This window comes from Balaenoptera physalus (genome assembly GCF_965194825.1).
Source record: "Balaenoptera physalus genome assembly, chromosome: 3".
Taxonomy (NCBI): Eukaryota; Metazoa; Chordata; class Mammalia; order Artiodactyla; family Balaenopteridae; genus Balaenoptera; species Balaenoptera physalus.
The window spans coordinates 159,262,700-159,276,043 of record NC_138890.1 but is presented as its reverse complement, the minus strand read 5'-3'; the positions used below and the strand labels follow the sequence as shown (position 1 = coordinate 159,276,043).

The 13,344-nt window shown below is 33.0% G+C and overlaps 1 protein-coding gene and 1 long non-coding RNA gene across 6 annotated transcripts in view; both read left to right on the top strand.

Annotated features, from left to right (window-relative positions):
- The window catches only part of LOC309656873, a 1,296,162-nt gene that overhangs the window by 518,950 nt on the left and 763,868 nt on the right, over positions 1–13,344 (top strand). The window lies entirely within an intron of this gene.
- On the top strand, positions 756–13,250 carry LOC309656841 (histone-lysine N-methyltransferase SETMAR-like). The gene is made up of 2 exons (XM_082453853.1): positions 756–8,160; positions 8,503–13,250. The coding sequence occupies exon 1, from the start codon at positions 2,675–2,677 to the stop codon at positions 3,647–3,649; it is 975 nt and encodes a 324-aa protein (XP_082309979.1). The 5' UTR covers positions 756–2,674; the 3' UTR covers positions 3,650–8,160; positions 8,503–13,250.

The following is a 13,344-nucleotide window of genomic DNA, read 5'->3' as shown; positions in this document are numbered from 1 at the left end:
TAAACCAATGAGCTGTGCAGGCCCTGGTCTCAACCTACTGCCCTGCCAGGGCAGGGAAACTAATTCATAGCCCTATCTCCTGCTGAATATGGTACCGGGTCCCAACCATCTAGGAAGCTTGACCAGAGACTGCAGGCAAGCTCAGAGCCCATCCTCCAGACTCACTGGAGTAGGGAACTAAGCCAGCAGTCCTGTCATCTGTTCGCAGCCAGGGGCATACCAACCCAGCTGACTTTTAATGTGTTTAAGAAATGTATGTAAACACTATAGTCTATATTATTTTACTGGCTTGTTACTTTCAATGAAAGTTTATATGAGATTCATTCTATAGCTCACCCTCTAAGATTTTAAGTTTAAGATGTGCTTTACGAATACTCCATTGGTCCTTTGATAAAAAATCATCACCTTTGACCTAAGCAAGGAGTAAATTTTCAATATAACAGGCTGAAAATTGGATTCAAATTTTAAGACTTAAGGGACAATTACATATGAGAGATTCATATTCTTGAAATCAATTACAAAGTCAGTGTGACATTAAAGAAACACATTGATATGGAAACTGCATTTTGTTGATAATATACACTTTATATTTGGTATTTCAAATGGAGAATGAGACCTTAGTGGTCTTATATGAGGTTAATAAATTAGGAAGTCTGAAAACTCTCATGACTTTTCAAATTGGAGTTGGACTTCTTATGGACTTTTCATGGACTTTTCCCACCAATCTAAGTTGTGTGTGTGTGTGTGTGTGTGTGTGTGTGTGTGTGTGTGTGTGTGTGTGTTTGTATTAAGTATCCATGCCTTTTATACCTGTGCAAGTCTCACAGAGTACCTGTTTGGGGACAGTGGAGTTCACATATGACCATAACTTTTCTCTTTTCCAGAGGTCAGCAAACATTTTATGTGTCTGTCACTGTAACAAGCACTTTAGTAAAGGGAGTTATTTATGGTTATTGATTTAGCTAACCAGGCCCTAACTGAAAGAATACCTCTCCAGAATATTCTGGTGTTTCTGTTACCGCCAGGAGGAGGATTCTGTTAGGAAATATCAGCTGTGCCACCAAATGGTGGGAGTTTGCCAAGGCTGTTGATGTCCAGTCTACAGAGACTAGATTTTCTTGGAAATGAATTTTGTGATGGGGCCTTTGATTACTCAGATTTCAGATGATCTCCATGGGTACAGGCTATTTAGTGTCATCCTGAAAAATTTATAGGCAAAGAATGTCAGGGATTGGGATAAATGATATTATCATAGTTACATTACAGAAATGCATCAATGTTTAGCAGCTTCAACCCTGGGTGGAATGGGTCTTGGTGGTTGGAAGGTCTTTCAGCTACAGCTACTGGTGATGCTTTTTGATATGTCCAAGGGTGTTAAGATGGAGGATAAAATTGTGAGGACTGGAGACCAAGAATTTCTGGAATACTTTAGTTCAGCATACACCGGGGGGAAAAAAGGAGACTTTAAAAAGTAGGGCTGAGTGTTACAAATTGCATTGATTTTAATTTTCTTCAGGAGATTTGTTTTTTCATCTGCTTTGCTTTTTGGACTGACCTTTCCATGAATGTAACACCATGGTGATAATGAGCTACATGTGACCTCAGATTTAATTTAAGCTACAGACAATTGGCAATTTCATGAAGAATATGCAATTTATCCATTTATTAGATGTTCAAAATACATATTCGAGTTTATCCAGATAATCAGAAAACTATTAACTTCAATCACATTGTTAGGCCAAACACAGAAGTATTTTTATTAAGCTATAATTAGTGTCGTGGGCCAAATTTGAAGGATTTTAAAAGAATAGACCCATGATGCTTATATTTACTTATGAAATGTTGTTGACCTTACTGTTTACTAATTTATTGTTAAACTAATTATTATTTAATAATTAATACCATTTGTTTTTGTGAGAATTTATGGGGGATATTTTTCAATGACTCTGTAGTAGGAGTAATTGTATCTCTTATTTACCAAAACAGTTTTTTATGTTTGAATGTTGGAAATCATGCTCCTAATCATTTCCCATTTTCCATGAACAACCAGGAACCCCAGCGTCAAATCAATGGTCTACATCTCTGATGTGTACCTCACCTTTCCTAACCTGATCTGCAAATTCACACCCAAAATCATCATTACCATTTTTATTATCACTGCAAAATTAGTAGAAAAAGAGTGAGAGTGATAGTATTAGTTACATTAGTAGCAACTGACACTAATAAATCCCTTACTATATATCAAGCGATGTCCTAAGCTGCTATCATACTTATAATGTTGGCTCTAGTTATACATTATCTTACAATTAATCATTTTTTTCATATCATTATTTAAACAACGGGAAAGTCCCTGAAAAATAAAGAAAATTGAAACACATTGTTTTTCAGATATTAATACTGGCATTTAAAAAATCATCCTATGTAATCAAGAAAAATAATATTGTTTCTATATGCAGACATCGGTTTTTACTTATAATGACTAATTGCTAATTATTGGGTAGGCCAAAAGATTCGTTGGGTTTTTTCCATAAGATGGCTCCAGTAGCGCTTAGTTGTCTTTAATTTCATTCGAAACAATTTTGTTGCATTGTACTATGACAGCTGTCATATCAGCGTGCATTTTTTAAAAAGATCAAAATTGGTGAATTTTTGTGTAACCATTTTAATATTGAATATGGAAGATAAAAAGCAACATTTCTGGCATATTGTGCTTTATTATTTCAAGAAAGGTAAAAGTATTGCTGAAACACAGAAAAAGATTTGTGCAGTGTATGGAGAAGGGGCTGTGACTGATCGAACGTGTCAAAAGTGGTTTGTGAAGTTTCGTGCTGTAGATTTCTCACTGGACAACGCTCCACAGTCGGGTAGACCAGTTGAAGTTGACAGCGATCGAACCGAAACAATAACTGAGAACAATCAATGTTATACCACGCGGGAGATAGCCGACATACACAAAATATCAAAATCAAGCGTTGAAAATCATTTGCACCAACTTGTTTATGTTAATCACTTTGGTGTTTGGATTCCACACAAGTTAAGCAACAAAAAAAAACTTCTTAACTGTATTTCCTCATGCGATTCTCTACTTAAACATAATGAAAACGTTCCGTTTTTCAAACAAATTGTGATGGGTGATGTAAAGTGGATACTGTACAATAAGGTGGAATGGAAGAGATCCTCGGGCAAGCAAAATGTACCACCACCAACCACACCAAAGGCTGGTCTTTATCCAAAGAAGGTGATGTTGTGTATATGGTGGGATTGGAAGGGAGTGCTCTATTATGAGATTTTTCCAGAGAACCAAACAATTAATTCCAGCAAGTACTGCTCCCAATTAGACCAACTGAAAGCAGCGCTCAACGAAAAGCGTCTGAAAGTAGTCAACAGAAAACGCATAATCTTCCATCAGGATAACGCAAGGCTGCATGCTTATTTGATGACCAGGCAAAAACTGTTACAGCTTGGCTGGGAAGTTCTGATTCATCCGCTGTATTCACCAGACATTGCACCTTCGGATTTCCATTTATTTCAGCTTTTACAAAATGCTCTTAATGGAAAAAAAATTTCAATTCCCTGGAAGAATGTAGAAGGCACCTGGAACAGTTCTTTGCTCAAAAAGATACAAAGTTTTGGGAAGATGGAATTATGAAATTGCCTGAAAAATGGCAGAAGGTAGTGGAACAAATTGGTGACTACGTTGTTCAATAAAGTTCTTGGTGAAAATGAAAAATGTGTCCTTTATTTTTACTTTAAAAACCAAAGGAAATTTTTGGCCATCCCAATACTGCAAAGGTAAATTCTAACTAAAGATTTTATATACCACTGCTTATGTGGTTATAGTAGAACTTATGACCCACTTAAAGGCAATTTGTTTTTGTCTTAACAGTGGTTCTCATGTTGATATGCACAAGGGGCTGGTTATCGCTTCATGGATTTAATTAAATGAGTGAATGGGTGATAGCATTTTAGGCCAACTAAAAGTAAAAGTGTATTCATAGGATTGGAAACTGACGAAAAGGGGCACACTGACAAACCCAAACAACAAAAATTAGTTTTCTCAAAATGAAAGCACAAGGGTCCATAGGAAAGCATGGTCTTATTAATTCCACTTAAGTCTCTTTTAGGCAGAAGTCATTTTAATCTGTCATGTTCAGTAATGTTTTATTTAACTGCCTCCAATAGAGTTCTTTTGATGAAAACCTGAAGTGCCTGAGATCCCCAGCAGTTATGTCTGCTGTGTTATTCCCCAGAAGGTCACCACAATGCCAGGGCACCCCTGACATACACTCTTGTCTGTTGCTATAAACATCTCACTTGCAGCTGAAGAAGGTAATTAAGTTTCTATGACAAGGATGTGCCTGCTTGGAGATGAGGTCTGAGTCTGCACTGTTGAAGGATTTATGAATTAAATTTGCCCACTGAGTTGCAGCTAAGGTGATGGCATCGCCAGTATACAACCGTGTTTTTAATTTAGACACGTTTTGCGTGGCCAGAAACAACAGTCATTTCCTTTTTACAAGCCTTATTACTTATAAATCATGACAGCAGCATAGCTGCATTAATTTGAAGGGATGAATAGATAACAGTACCAAAACTGCCAAATTAAAAAAAAAAAAAATCCTCATTCCCCAAAGAAGAAGTAAACAAAAGAGCATTTTCTATTTTTTCACATGAAAGTATATGGTGAGGTTGAAATATTTAGGGGGAATTATATTGATGCCACAATTTACTTTGAATGACATCCCAAATTAAGAACTGGTGATTGATGGGTAGAAAGAGGGACAAATAAAGCCAATGTAGGAAAATGTTAGTGCTAGTATCTAGATGGCAGATTTATGGAAGGTTATTGTAAAATTCTATCAAATTTTCTCTGGAAATTTTCTTAAGAAAATGTTGGGAAATATAGGTTGAAAGTGATTATTATGATCTTAAGAGTAATATGAAAAGAGTATAGAGATATATTTCACTGTTGACAACTGTCCTTTAAAAACTGAAAGCAAATTGGATTAATTGCCAACAAGCTTTCTATATGTCACTAAGTATCTGGAAATTGGAACTCCTTATGCATTTGAGTTTGGCTCTGAATTTTTGTTCTCTGTAGTGCTAACCAATTTTACCCAGGAGAGGAAAATTGAACTTCAGGCAGCGTATCTGATCCATTTATTTAATGATCTTCCAAGTGAATGACTGACTCTCAGTGTAATCTATTACATTCTAATCAATCACAGTGATGAGTAATTCACAACTGCTTTCCTTTGAGTACTGATTGATTACTGAAAGCTGCTGATGACCACACACTGACTGGCATTTTGCTCCTACATTTTTACTCTCTTGTGAGAGTACACATTAGTCTCTGTAAAGGATATCACTACAGGCTTTTCAACAAATTCTAGTTAGTATAACATATAAAAAGGGATGTATCAAATATCTGGAAGTGGTTTGAATTTCCATTAACAGATAATACATGGAATCTACTAAGATGATATTCTATTTAGGACTGAGAAATATTGAATAATAATGCTCTGGGAGCCCTGAGCTCTGCACAGCACATGTTTTGGGAAAGGTCGATACTTTTATTAATACTAAACTGCAATTTAAAAAGAAAAAGTATACCAAGTGTTTCAGGAAACAGGGTGAAATTTGCATAAGTTGAGGCAAATAGTGCAATCTTTAAGCACGGGGACCTTGGGGATAGGGAGCCTGGATATATAGCCCTCTTGTAGCTCAGGAGTTCTGTGACCACCGGCAAGTCCCACAGTATCTCTAAGCCTCAGCTTTCTCATCTACAATATTGAAATAATAGTATTTTTCTATTTCTCAGGCTTCTTGTGAGTTATCAAAAGAAATTATACATGCTTACCCACATTCCATAATGCTTGGAAAATAGTATGTAATCAATGAATGATGATCATTGTTAACACCGTCCTTCAGTAATTAATAAAGATGAGTACTCATAACCAGTTGTTGTTTGTTTAAAAGTAAGCACAGCAAGCATCATTTTGCATTTGGAGTGTAATAACACTATGTAAATTCAGATTATTTTGTAAAAACTATATTTTTATAGCTGAAAGGTTGGAAAATCTGATGGATTTGTGCAGAGAGCTGTCTTAAAAATAATAGATACTACAAAGAATGAAGCATTTCATTCTTCTGGGAGGTAACATTCTCTGAGAAAACTTGTTGATTAAAAAAGCATAGGTTGCTGAATTTATATTTAAAAATATATTTTCCTCGGGAACCATGTTATTTTTGTTAAAAAGAAGATAATACTTTTATAAACAAAATAACAGAGCAATTATACTGTATGTTTCCAGGAGTTACCTGTAGAGAAATACAAATGCTTTTTAAAAAGTCAATGAAAATACACATTCATATTATAAATAGTTACTTCTGAGGATGGTATGGAATAAAAAAACAGTGTTATAAGTGTAGTGTAGACTGGCATCCAATGTCTTAACAAGAAGAAGATATTTAACCAAGGTACTTATTGCCCTTGGAGGGGAGCCTTTTAAAGAGCAAATATGCGTCTCACATGCACACAATTCGTTTGTAATACTATATTCACATGTAGTATTAGTAGGCAGTAAAGTTCAGTAGGCTTTCATAGAGTATCATTTTTTAAAGCACCATAATTGATAGAATATTTATTCATCTTAAATTATTCTTAAGGATATTTTTAATGATTATTTATATGCCATTTTTTTCATGAACCAAAATAAAATAAATGCCAGGAAAATAGTTTTAAACACAAATAATATAGGCATTAGAATACATTACATATTTTTAAAGTTGGTGTATGTTAGATACTAGAAAAGTATAATTTCTTCTTACATGTAAGGAGGAAGAGAAATAGTATAAAACTGAACAGAATATATACTGTTGTGTTTTTTCCCCTCATAATTAGAATCTATATGAATGGAAGGAATAAATAATAAAAATTGCCTGGCAGTAGGGGCTTGAAAGAAGTGAAATACTTTGTAAAATTAATTGAGATAAACAATATTTAAAATACATTTGTCTCATGGGTATTAATTTGAAAGAAATGTTTTCTGTTATACAAGTCATACTGCTTTCATTTTTTATTCTGCATGTGTTACTTCACTCATTCATTCATCATCCCAGAAGCACATACTGAGGGTTTGCAAGATATCTGCCATTCTGCCCTGACCCAAGGAATCTACATGATGAGAACACTGAGAAACACTGACTAACTATAATCTTTTACTTGTGGGTTTTGGTATTTTTGACTTTTCTGGAAAAATTATCCATTTCATCTGTCTCTTCCAAAGTTTCAGCGCAGAGTAGTGTGATGTAATGAATCATAATAAGAGCCTGCATAATGTTTAATAAACCCTCCATTTACTCAAAAAGCTAAATTGATCACATTTTAACATTTTTCATAAACGGGTATATTTAAAATCCTAGAATTTTTATTCAGGAGTTTCCCATCTATATCCCTAATTATGGTTAATCTGAAGTACACTTTGTTGCATTAGTTTTATTAGACTTTGGTCATGTAATTATTCTAGATTATTCTAGATTAAATAAAATGGAAAGCATTTCATCATCTATGTAATTATTTTTAATAATATGATAATTATAATATATAAATATATAAAATTTAAAAAACATACAATAATATATGAAATATAAATTATATATATAATACTATATAAATATATACAATAATATATAAATATATATAAATTGTTTCTTTAGACTCTAAAGCTCTTTGACCCTGACATTTTTAAAGTTAGTATTTCACATTCAAAATTTTTCCCATTGATATCTACCTGTCTTTTTTTGTTAGAAAAATTCACATTTCTTTAAATAATTTTCATTTTTATCTCCATTTTGAAAACATTTACATAAAGTGGAGCATATTATTCTTTATTATCCTTTAAAAAATCTACACAATCATCATTATGTTGGCTATCTAATTTCTTATTTTTCTGTGTTTCAGATTTTTCTTTTTTATTGGAGAAAGTCCTGAAATACTATGTTGATAACAATAATTTATTAAATTTACTATTAATTTGCCTTATTTTAAATGTTTTCTACATATGTTTACAATTGTTTTTTCTAAGTTTGGCTGTATGTGTTAGATCTTCTAGATTAATTTAATTATATTTCCCTAACACTATAAATATATTTTTCATAGTTCACATGTGTATTTCTTTTTTTTTTTTTTTTTTTAAAGGAATTCCTTTATTTTTATTATTTATTTATTTATTTATTTATTTTTGGCTGTGTTGGGTCTTCGTTTCTGTGCAAGGGCTTTCTCTAGTTGCGGCAAGCGGGGGCCACTCTTCATCGCGGTGCGCGGGCCTCTCACTATCGCGGCCTCTCGTTGCGGAGCACAAGCTCCAGATGCGCAGGCTCAGTAGTTGTGGCTCACGGGCCCAGTTGCTCCTTGGCATGTGGGATCTTCCCAGACCAGGGCTCGAACCCGTGTCCCCTGCATTAGCAGGCAGATTCTCAACCACTGCGCCACCAGGGAAGCCCCACATGTGTATTTCAACTTAAAGCCCATGTTTTATGTCATATTTACATGAGATAGCTAGTTAGTGAAAAAATCCAAAATCTTTTTTTCCAGCTTTATCAAGATTTAATTGACATATAACATTGATTAAGATAAGTTATATAACATCATGATTTAATACATTATTTCTATATTGTGAAATGACTACCACAGTAGGTTTAGTCACCTCATATACCATTGTCACCTCATGTAATTACCATTTCCTTTTTGTGGTGAGAACATTTAAGATAAATATATATTACATCTTCTTCATTCATCTGTAGGTGGACACTGAGGTTGTTTCCGTATTTTCATATTGTGGCTATTGTGACTAATGTTGCAGTGAACTTGAGAGTGCAGATGACTCTTCAAGATCTTGATTTCATTACCATTGGATAGATGCTTCGAAGTAGGATTGCTGGAATATACGGTTCTATTTTTATAGTTAGTTTTAAATTTTTGAGGAAACTCTCTAATATTTTCCATAGTGGTTGTATCAATTTACATTTTCACACACAGTGCACAAGGGTACTCTTTTCTCCAGAACCTCACCAACACTTTTGGTCTCTTGTCATTTTGGTAATAACCATCCCAACAGGTGTGAAATAATATCTCGTTGTGCTTTGGATTTGCATTTCCCTAATGATTAGTGACGCTGAGCACCTTTACATGTACATGTTGTTCCCTTAACCACTCTTCTTATTTTTCACTCTTGCTAACAGATTTTGTTCTCCCGAATAAATTGTTAACGCAAAAGTCCTCTGCCTCAGATTTGCTTTGTAGAGAATCCAAGTTATCATAATCTCCAATATTAGAGCAAGAATTTTGAGGCATTAAAACTTAGAAGAGTATTCTATGAAATGGTACTGGAGTCATTACAATAAGATACTGTCTTGGGTGTCTAGTCCCTAACAAGACCATTTCCTGAAGTTAATCTTTCCATTCAGATGCACGAAATTGATTAATTTAAACTTGAGATTGTACCACTAAGAGTTTGTAGCAGCATTTAATAAAGCCTATTAAATCGTATAAATTATGTCTCTAAGTATTGTCACTTGGACACAAACCAAATTAATAAGGGATAATTTAACATCTATAAATTTGCAAGATGAACAGTTATACTAAAAAGAGTTAACATTACAATATTTTAGTTCAGAAACTATTCTACAGTGAAAAGGACTTCTGAAAATTCCTACATATTTTCAAGTTAAAGCAATGGTTCTCTAGATCAAAATAATAAATATCATGTTCTAAACATGTTAAGTTAAAACATTTTTAAACTGTGACGAATTTAACTCAGTAGAAATACTTAAACATGTCATGTATAACTTCAATTTTCATTTGAACTAATTATTAAGATTATGGAAAAGTGAGATTGGCAGTTGCTAAAAATAATCTCCTTTCTCTGTCTCAATATTTGAAGTATGATGCTTTGCTGGCTTGGCATGTTTATTGGACGCACTTAGAGTATATCTTATTATTCTTTGGCTGCCCTATGAACTTTGATGGAAAAACAGATCACTCCGCCACTGCAGTTAAATCAATCTTAAAAGACCTTTATCTGCTGACTACAGTTTGATGGAGCTATAAACAAGGTTTTTGCTTAATATACACCTATTAAAACTTAATATTTGGAAAAATGATCTTTAGTTGAGAGTATCATATAACAAACATACTGGAAGAATTTAAATTTTTATTCATTACGTTTAATTTAATTAAATTTTGTCTCAATACAATAACATTAACAAGTACTTTTCCCTGTCAGGATGCAGTATTTCCAATCAGTCAGAGATATTAGGTGTTGGTTTTCCCTAAAACACATGTAGGCATTTAAGAGCAGTATTTTACAAGTTTATTGTCAATTACTAATACTGCCAACAAAATTGCATATTGAAGACACCTTGTATACACGGGCCTCGATTTAAAAAATGCTCATTTTTATTGAATATTGATGTTATCTAAGTTTCAGCTCTTAAGCTACTGGCCTACTTTTCCAGTTGATTTCATAAACTTTAATGATTTGAGATAACATCTTTAAAATGATGTATCCTTAATGTATTAATTATTTATTGTATATAAATATATATTATATTAAAGTTTTAGGTGATAGAACATCATGGCAAGATTGTTATTAGATCTTTAAAAAGCAAGAAAATATCATTTTTGAAGTTCGGTATATAAGTGATAAAATTTGAAGATCAAATAACATACTATGCAATTTGCATTGTAATATAAATTCAGTTTAAAGGGTGTGTGTGTTTATATGTGTGCAATTGCTGTGCAGTATCTTTAACTATGCTAATGGAAAAGCTTTCCAAGTGTTAAAATTAACCATTGGCATGAATTGCATCAGATATGTCATCTATTCTACTGATCTATAGTTAATGATTTTGATTGGATAAGATTTAATTTAAAATATCCAACCATCCTGTAAATATATATTATTCTCTGATTCCTTTTTATTTGATTCCCCAGAAACTTCATGCAGAATGTCGACTTTAATTTTTTTTGTATTTATTAGGCTAAATCAGTTTTAAAGCATGCAGTTAATTGCCTGCTTATTTCACGGCTGTACTTTTTAAACAACTGATTTCTAGAGTTGCACGTGACTAACATGTTTACCTTCAGAAGTGTCTTTTTTTCCTGTAATACTGGGTGTGATTGTTTTGCTTAACTTTATAACAACCCCATATCATGTTTTTGAGTTCTATTTTTCAAAATATTTTGAGCCCTTTAAAAATGTAATGTGGGCATTTCAGAATATGGTATGCTGATCCAACTTTGATAGAAGTCATATATTTTTATTCTAGAGTCTGTCCAAATGATGTATTCCATAAGCAATAGAGAATGAGTCAGCATAAATGCAACAATCAATTGAAAGTATTCAGTTTCGTTAGCTTTACAATCTTATTAAAACCAAGGTCATTAACAGAATCTTTAATATTTGTTCAGATACTAAAATGTTATAATGGCTTCTTAGAATCTTCAAGACACGTACTTAGGTTATACAAACTGCCATCCAAATTAGATTTGCAAGGTTCAGCAAAATACAGGTTGCCCAGTATTAAACAACAAATAATTATTTTGTACTATAAGTATGTCTTATGTGATACTTTACATGTATTTATATTAAAAAGTTATTTGTTGTTTATCTGAAATTCAAATTTAACTGGGCATCCTGTATTTTATTTGGCAAACTTAATCTAAAAAATGATGTTGAATAATTTGAAACTTTCAATTTTTTATACTAGTTTCCTTTTCCTCTAAAATGTTAGGCGGTATACTGTATTTAAGAATATATCTGTATTTAGTTAATTCTACCTATCTATATTTATATTTATATCTGTATCCATCTAGCTCTATCTATCTACCTATTTATCTATCTATCTATCTATTCTACAGATTTTGACAAGTGTAGAGTGATATGTATCCATAATTCCAGTATCATAAAAAACAGTTTTACCACCCTAAACATCCCCAGTGCACCACCTATTCATGCCTCCTTCCCTTACCCAAGAATGCCTAGCAACCACTGATCTGTTGACTGTCTCTTCCAGAAAGTTATGTAGTTAGAATCATACAGAATGTAGTCTTGTAGTCTTTTCAGATTGATTTCTTTCACTTTGCAACATACATTTTTTATGGTTTGAGTGCTCGTGTTTTTTTCTTTGGTTTTTATTTTGTCCTTTTTTTTTTTTTTTACTGAGTACTGTTTCATCGTTTGAATTACCTATAATCTGTTTATCCATTCATTGATTGAAAGAAATTTTGATTGCTCCCAGGTTTGGAATATTATGAAGAAATCTGCTCTAAATATTTGTGTGCAGGTTTTTGTGTAAACTTAAGTTTTAAAGTCATCTGAGTAATGACTTTATACTAAGGAGCCCAATTGTTAGAGAGTATATTAAGAATATGTTTAATTTTGTAAGAAATTGTCAGCTGTCTTCCAAAGTACCTGTGCCATTTTGTGATCGGCTTATTTTTTAAGTCTGAAAATATTTTCTTGACATGGATTGAACTGAAAAGTAATAAACAGAAAGAAGAGATGGTTAAAAATAACCAAGCCACTAGCCCATATGGCAACATTTTAAGTTAATGTTCACCAGTCCCAGCATTTTGACAGACGTTTACCATTCACTAGCTGTCACCGTGGATAAGATTATTTAACTTTTCAGAATCTCTGTTTCCTCACCTGGAAAGCAGTAACTTTAAAACCTACCAAATTTCTGGGGTGAAGTACTTTGACCAGGGCCACACTTGCCTCCTCTTGCTCCCTACCCCCAACACCAAATAGAGAACCTTGAATAACAAAGCATTCTCTCCTCCACTGTAGCTTGAAAAAGGACACAAGGTCATTTATTTTACAGTATTATCACTATTTTAAGGTAAAGTTTATCCACAAAGATTTGATTTAAAAATATGTATTCTGTACTTATGTCTTTATAACTTTTAAACTACATATTTAAGCCTTTGGCTTTTAAGATGGTATGTCCTACACTGGTGTAATATATTATCAGTGCCTAATTTACCATTATTTACATGAGTAGAACATGACTGAATAATAGTCATCTTTTTTCCAACTCTTCTCGGAGTTTTCAGTATATGAAAAATTAAATTTAATTAGCTATGAAATACTATATCATTCACAACCAAAATTAAGTGTGAACTTTGTGTTGGACTCATTTATTTTCCTTTCTCAACCTAAACCAGGAATATTAAATATGAGCATAAACTCAGAAAATAAGTCATTTCCCTGCCGTTGGTCCTGGTGTCCCTCAGCCTTGTATATGGCATTTTCTTGGTTTTCCTGCTGTTTCATAGGC

Bases quoted from the DNA above. Each gene is read 5' to 3' on its own strand.
- LOC309656841 (XM_082453853.1), top strand. From the start codon at position 2,675: ATGGAAGATAAAAAGCAACATTTCTGGCATATTGTGCTTTATTATTTC.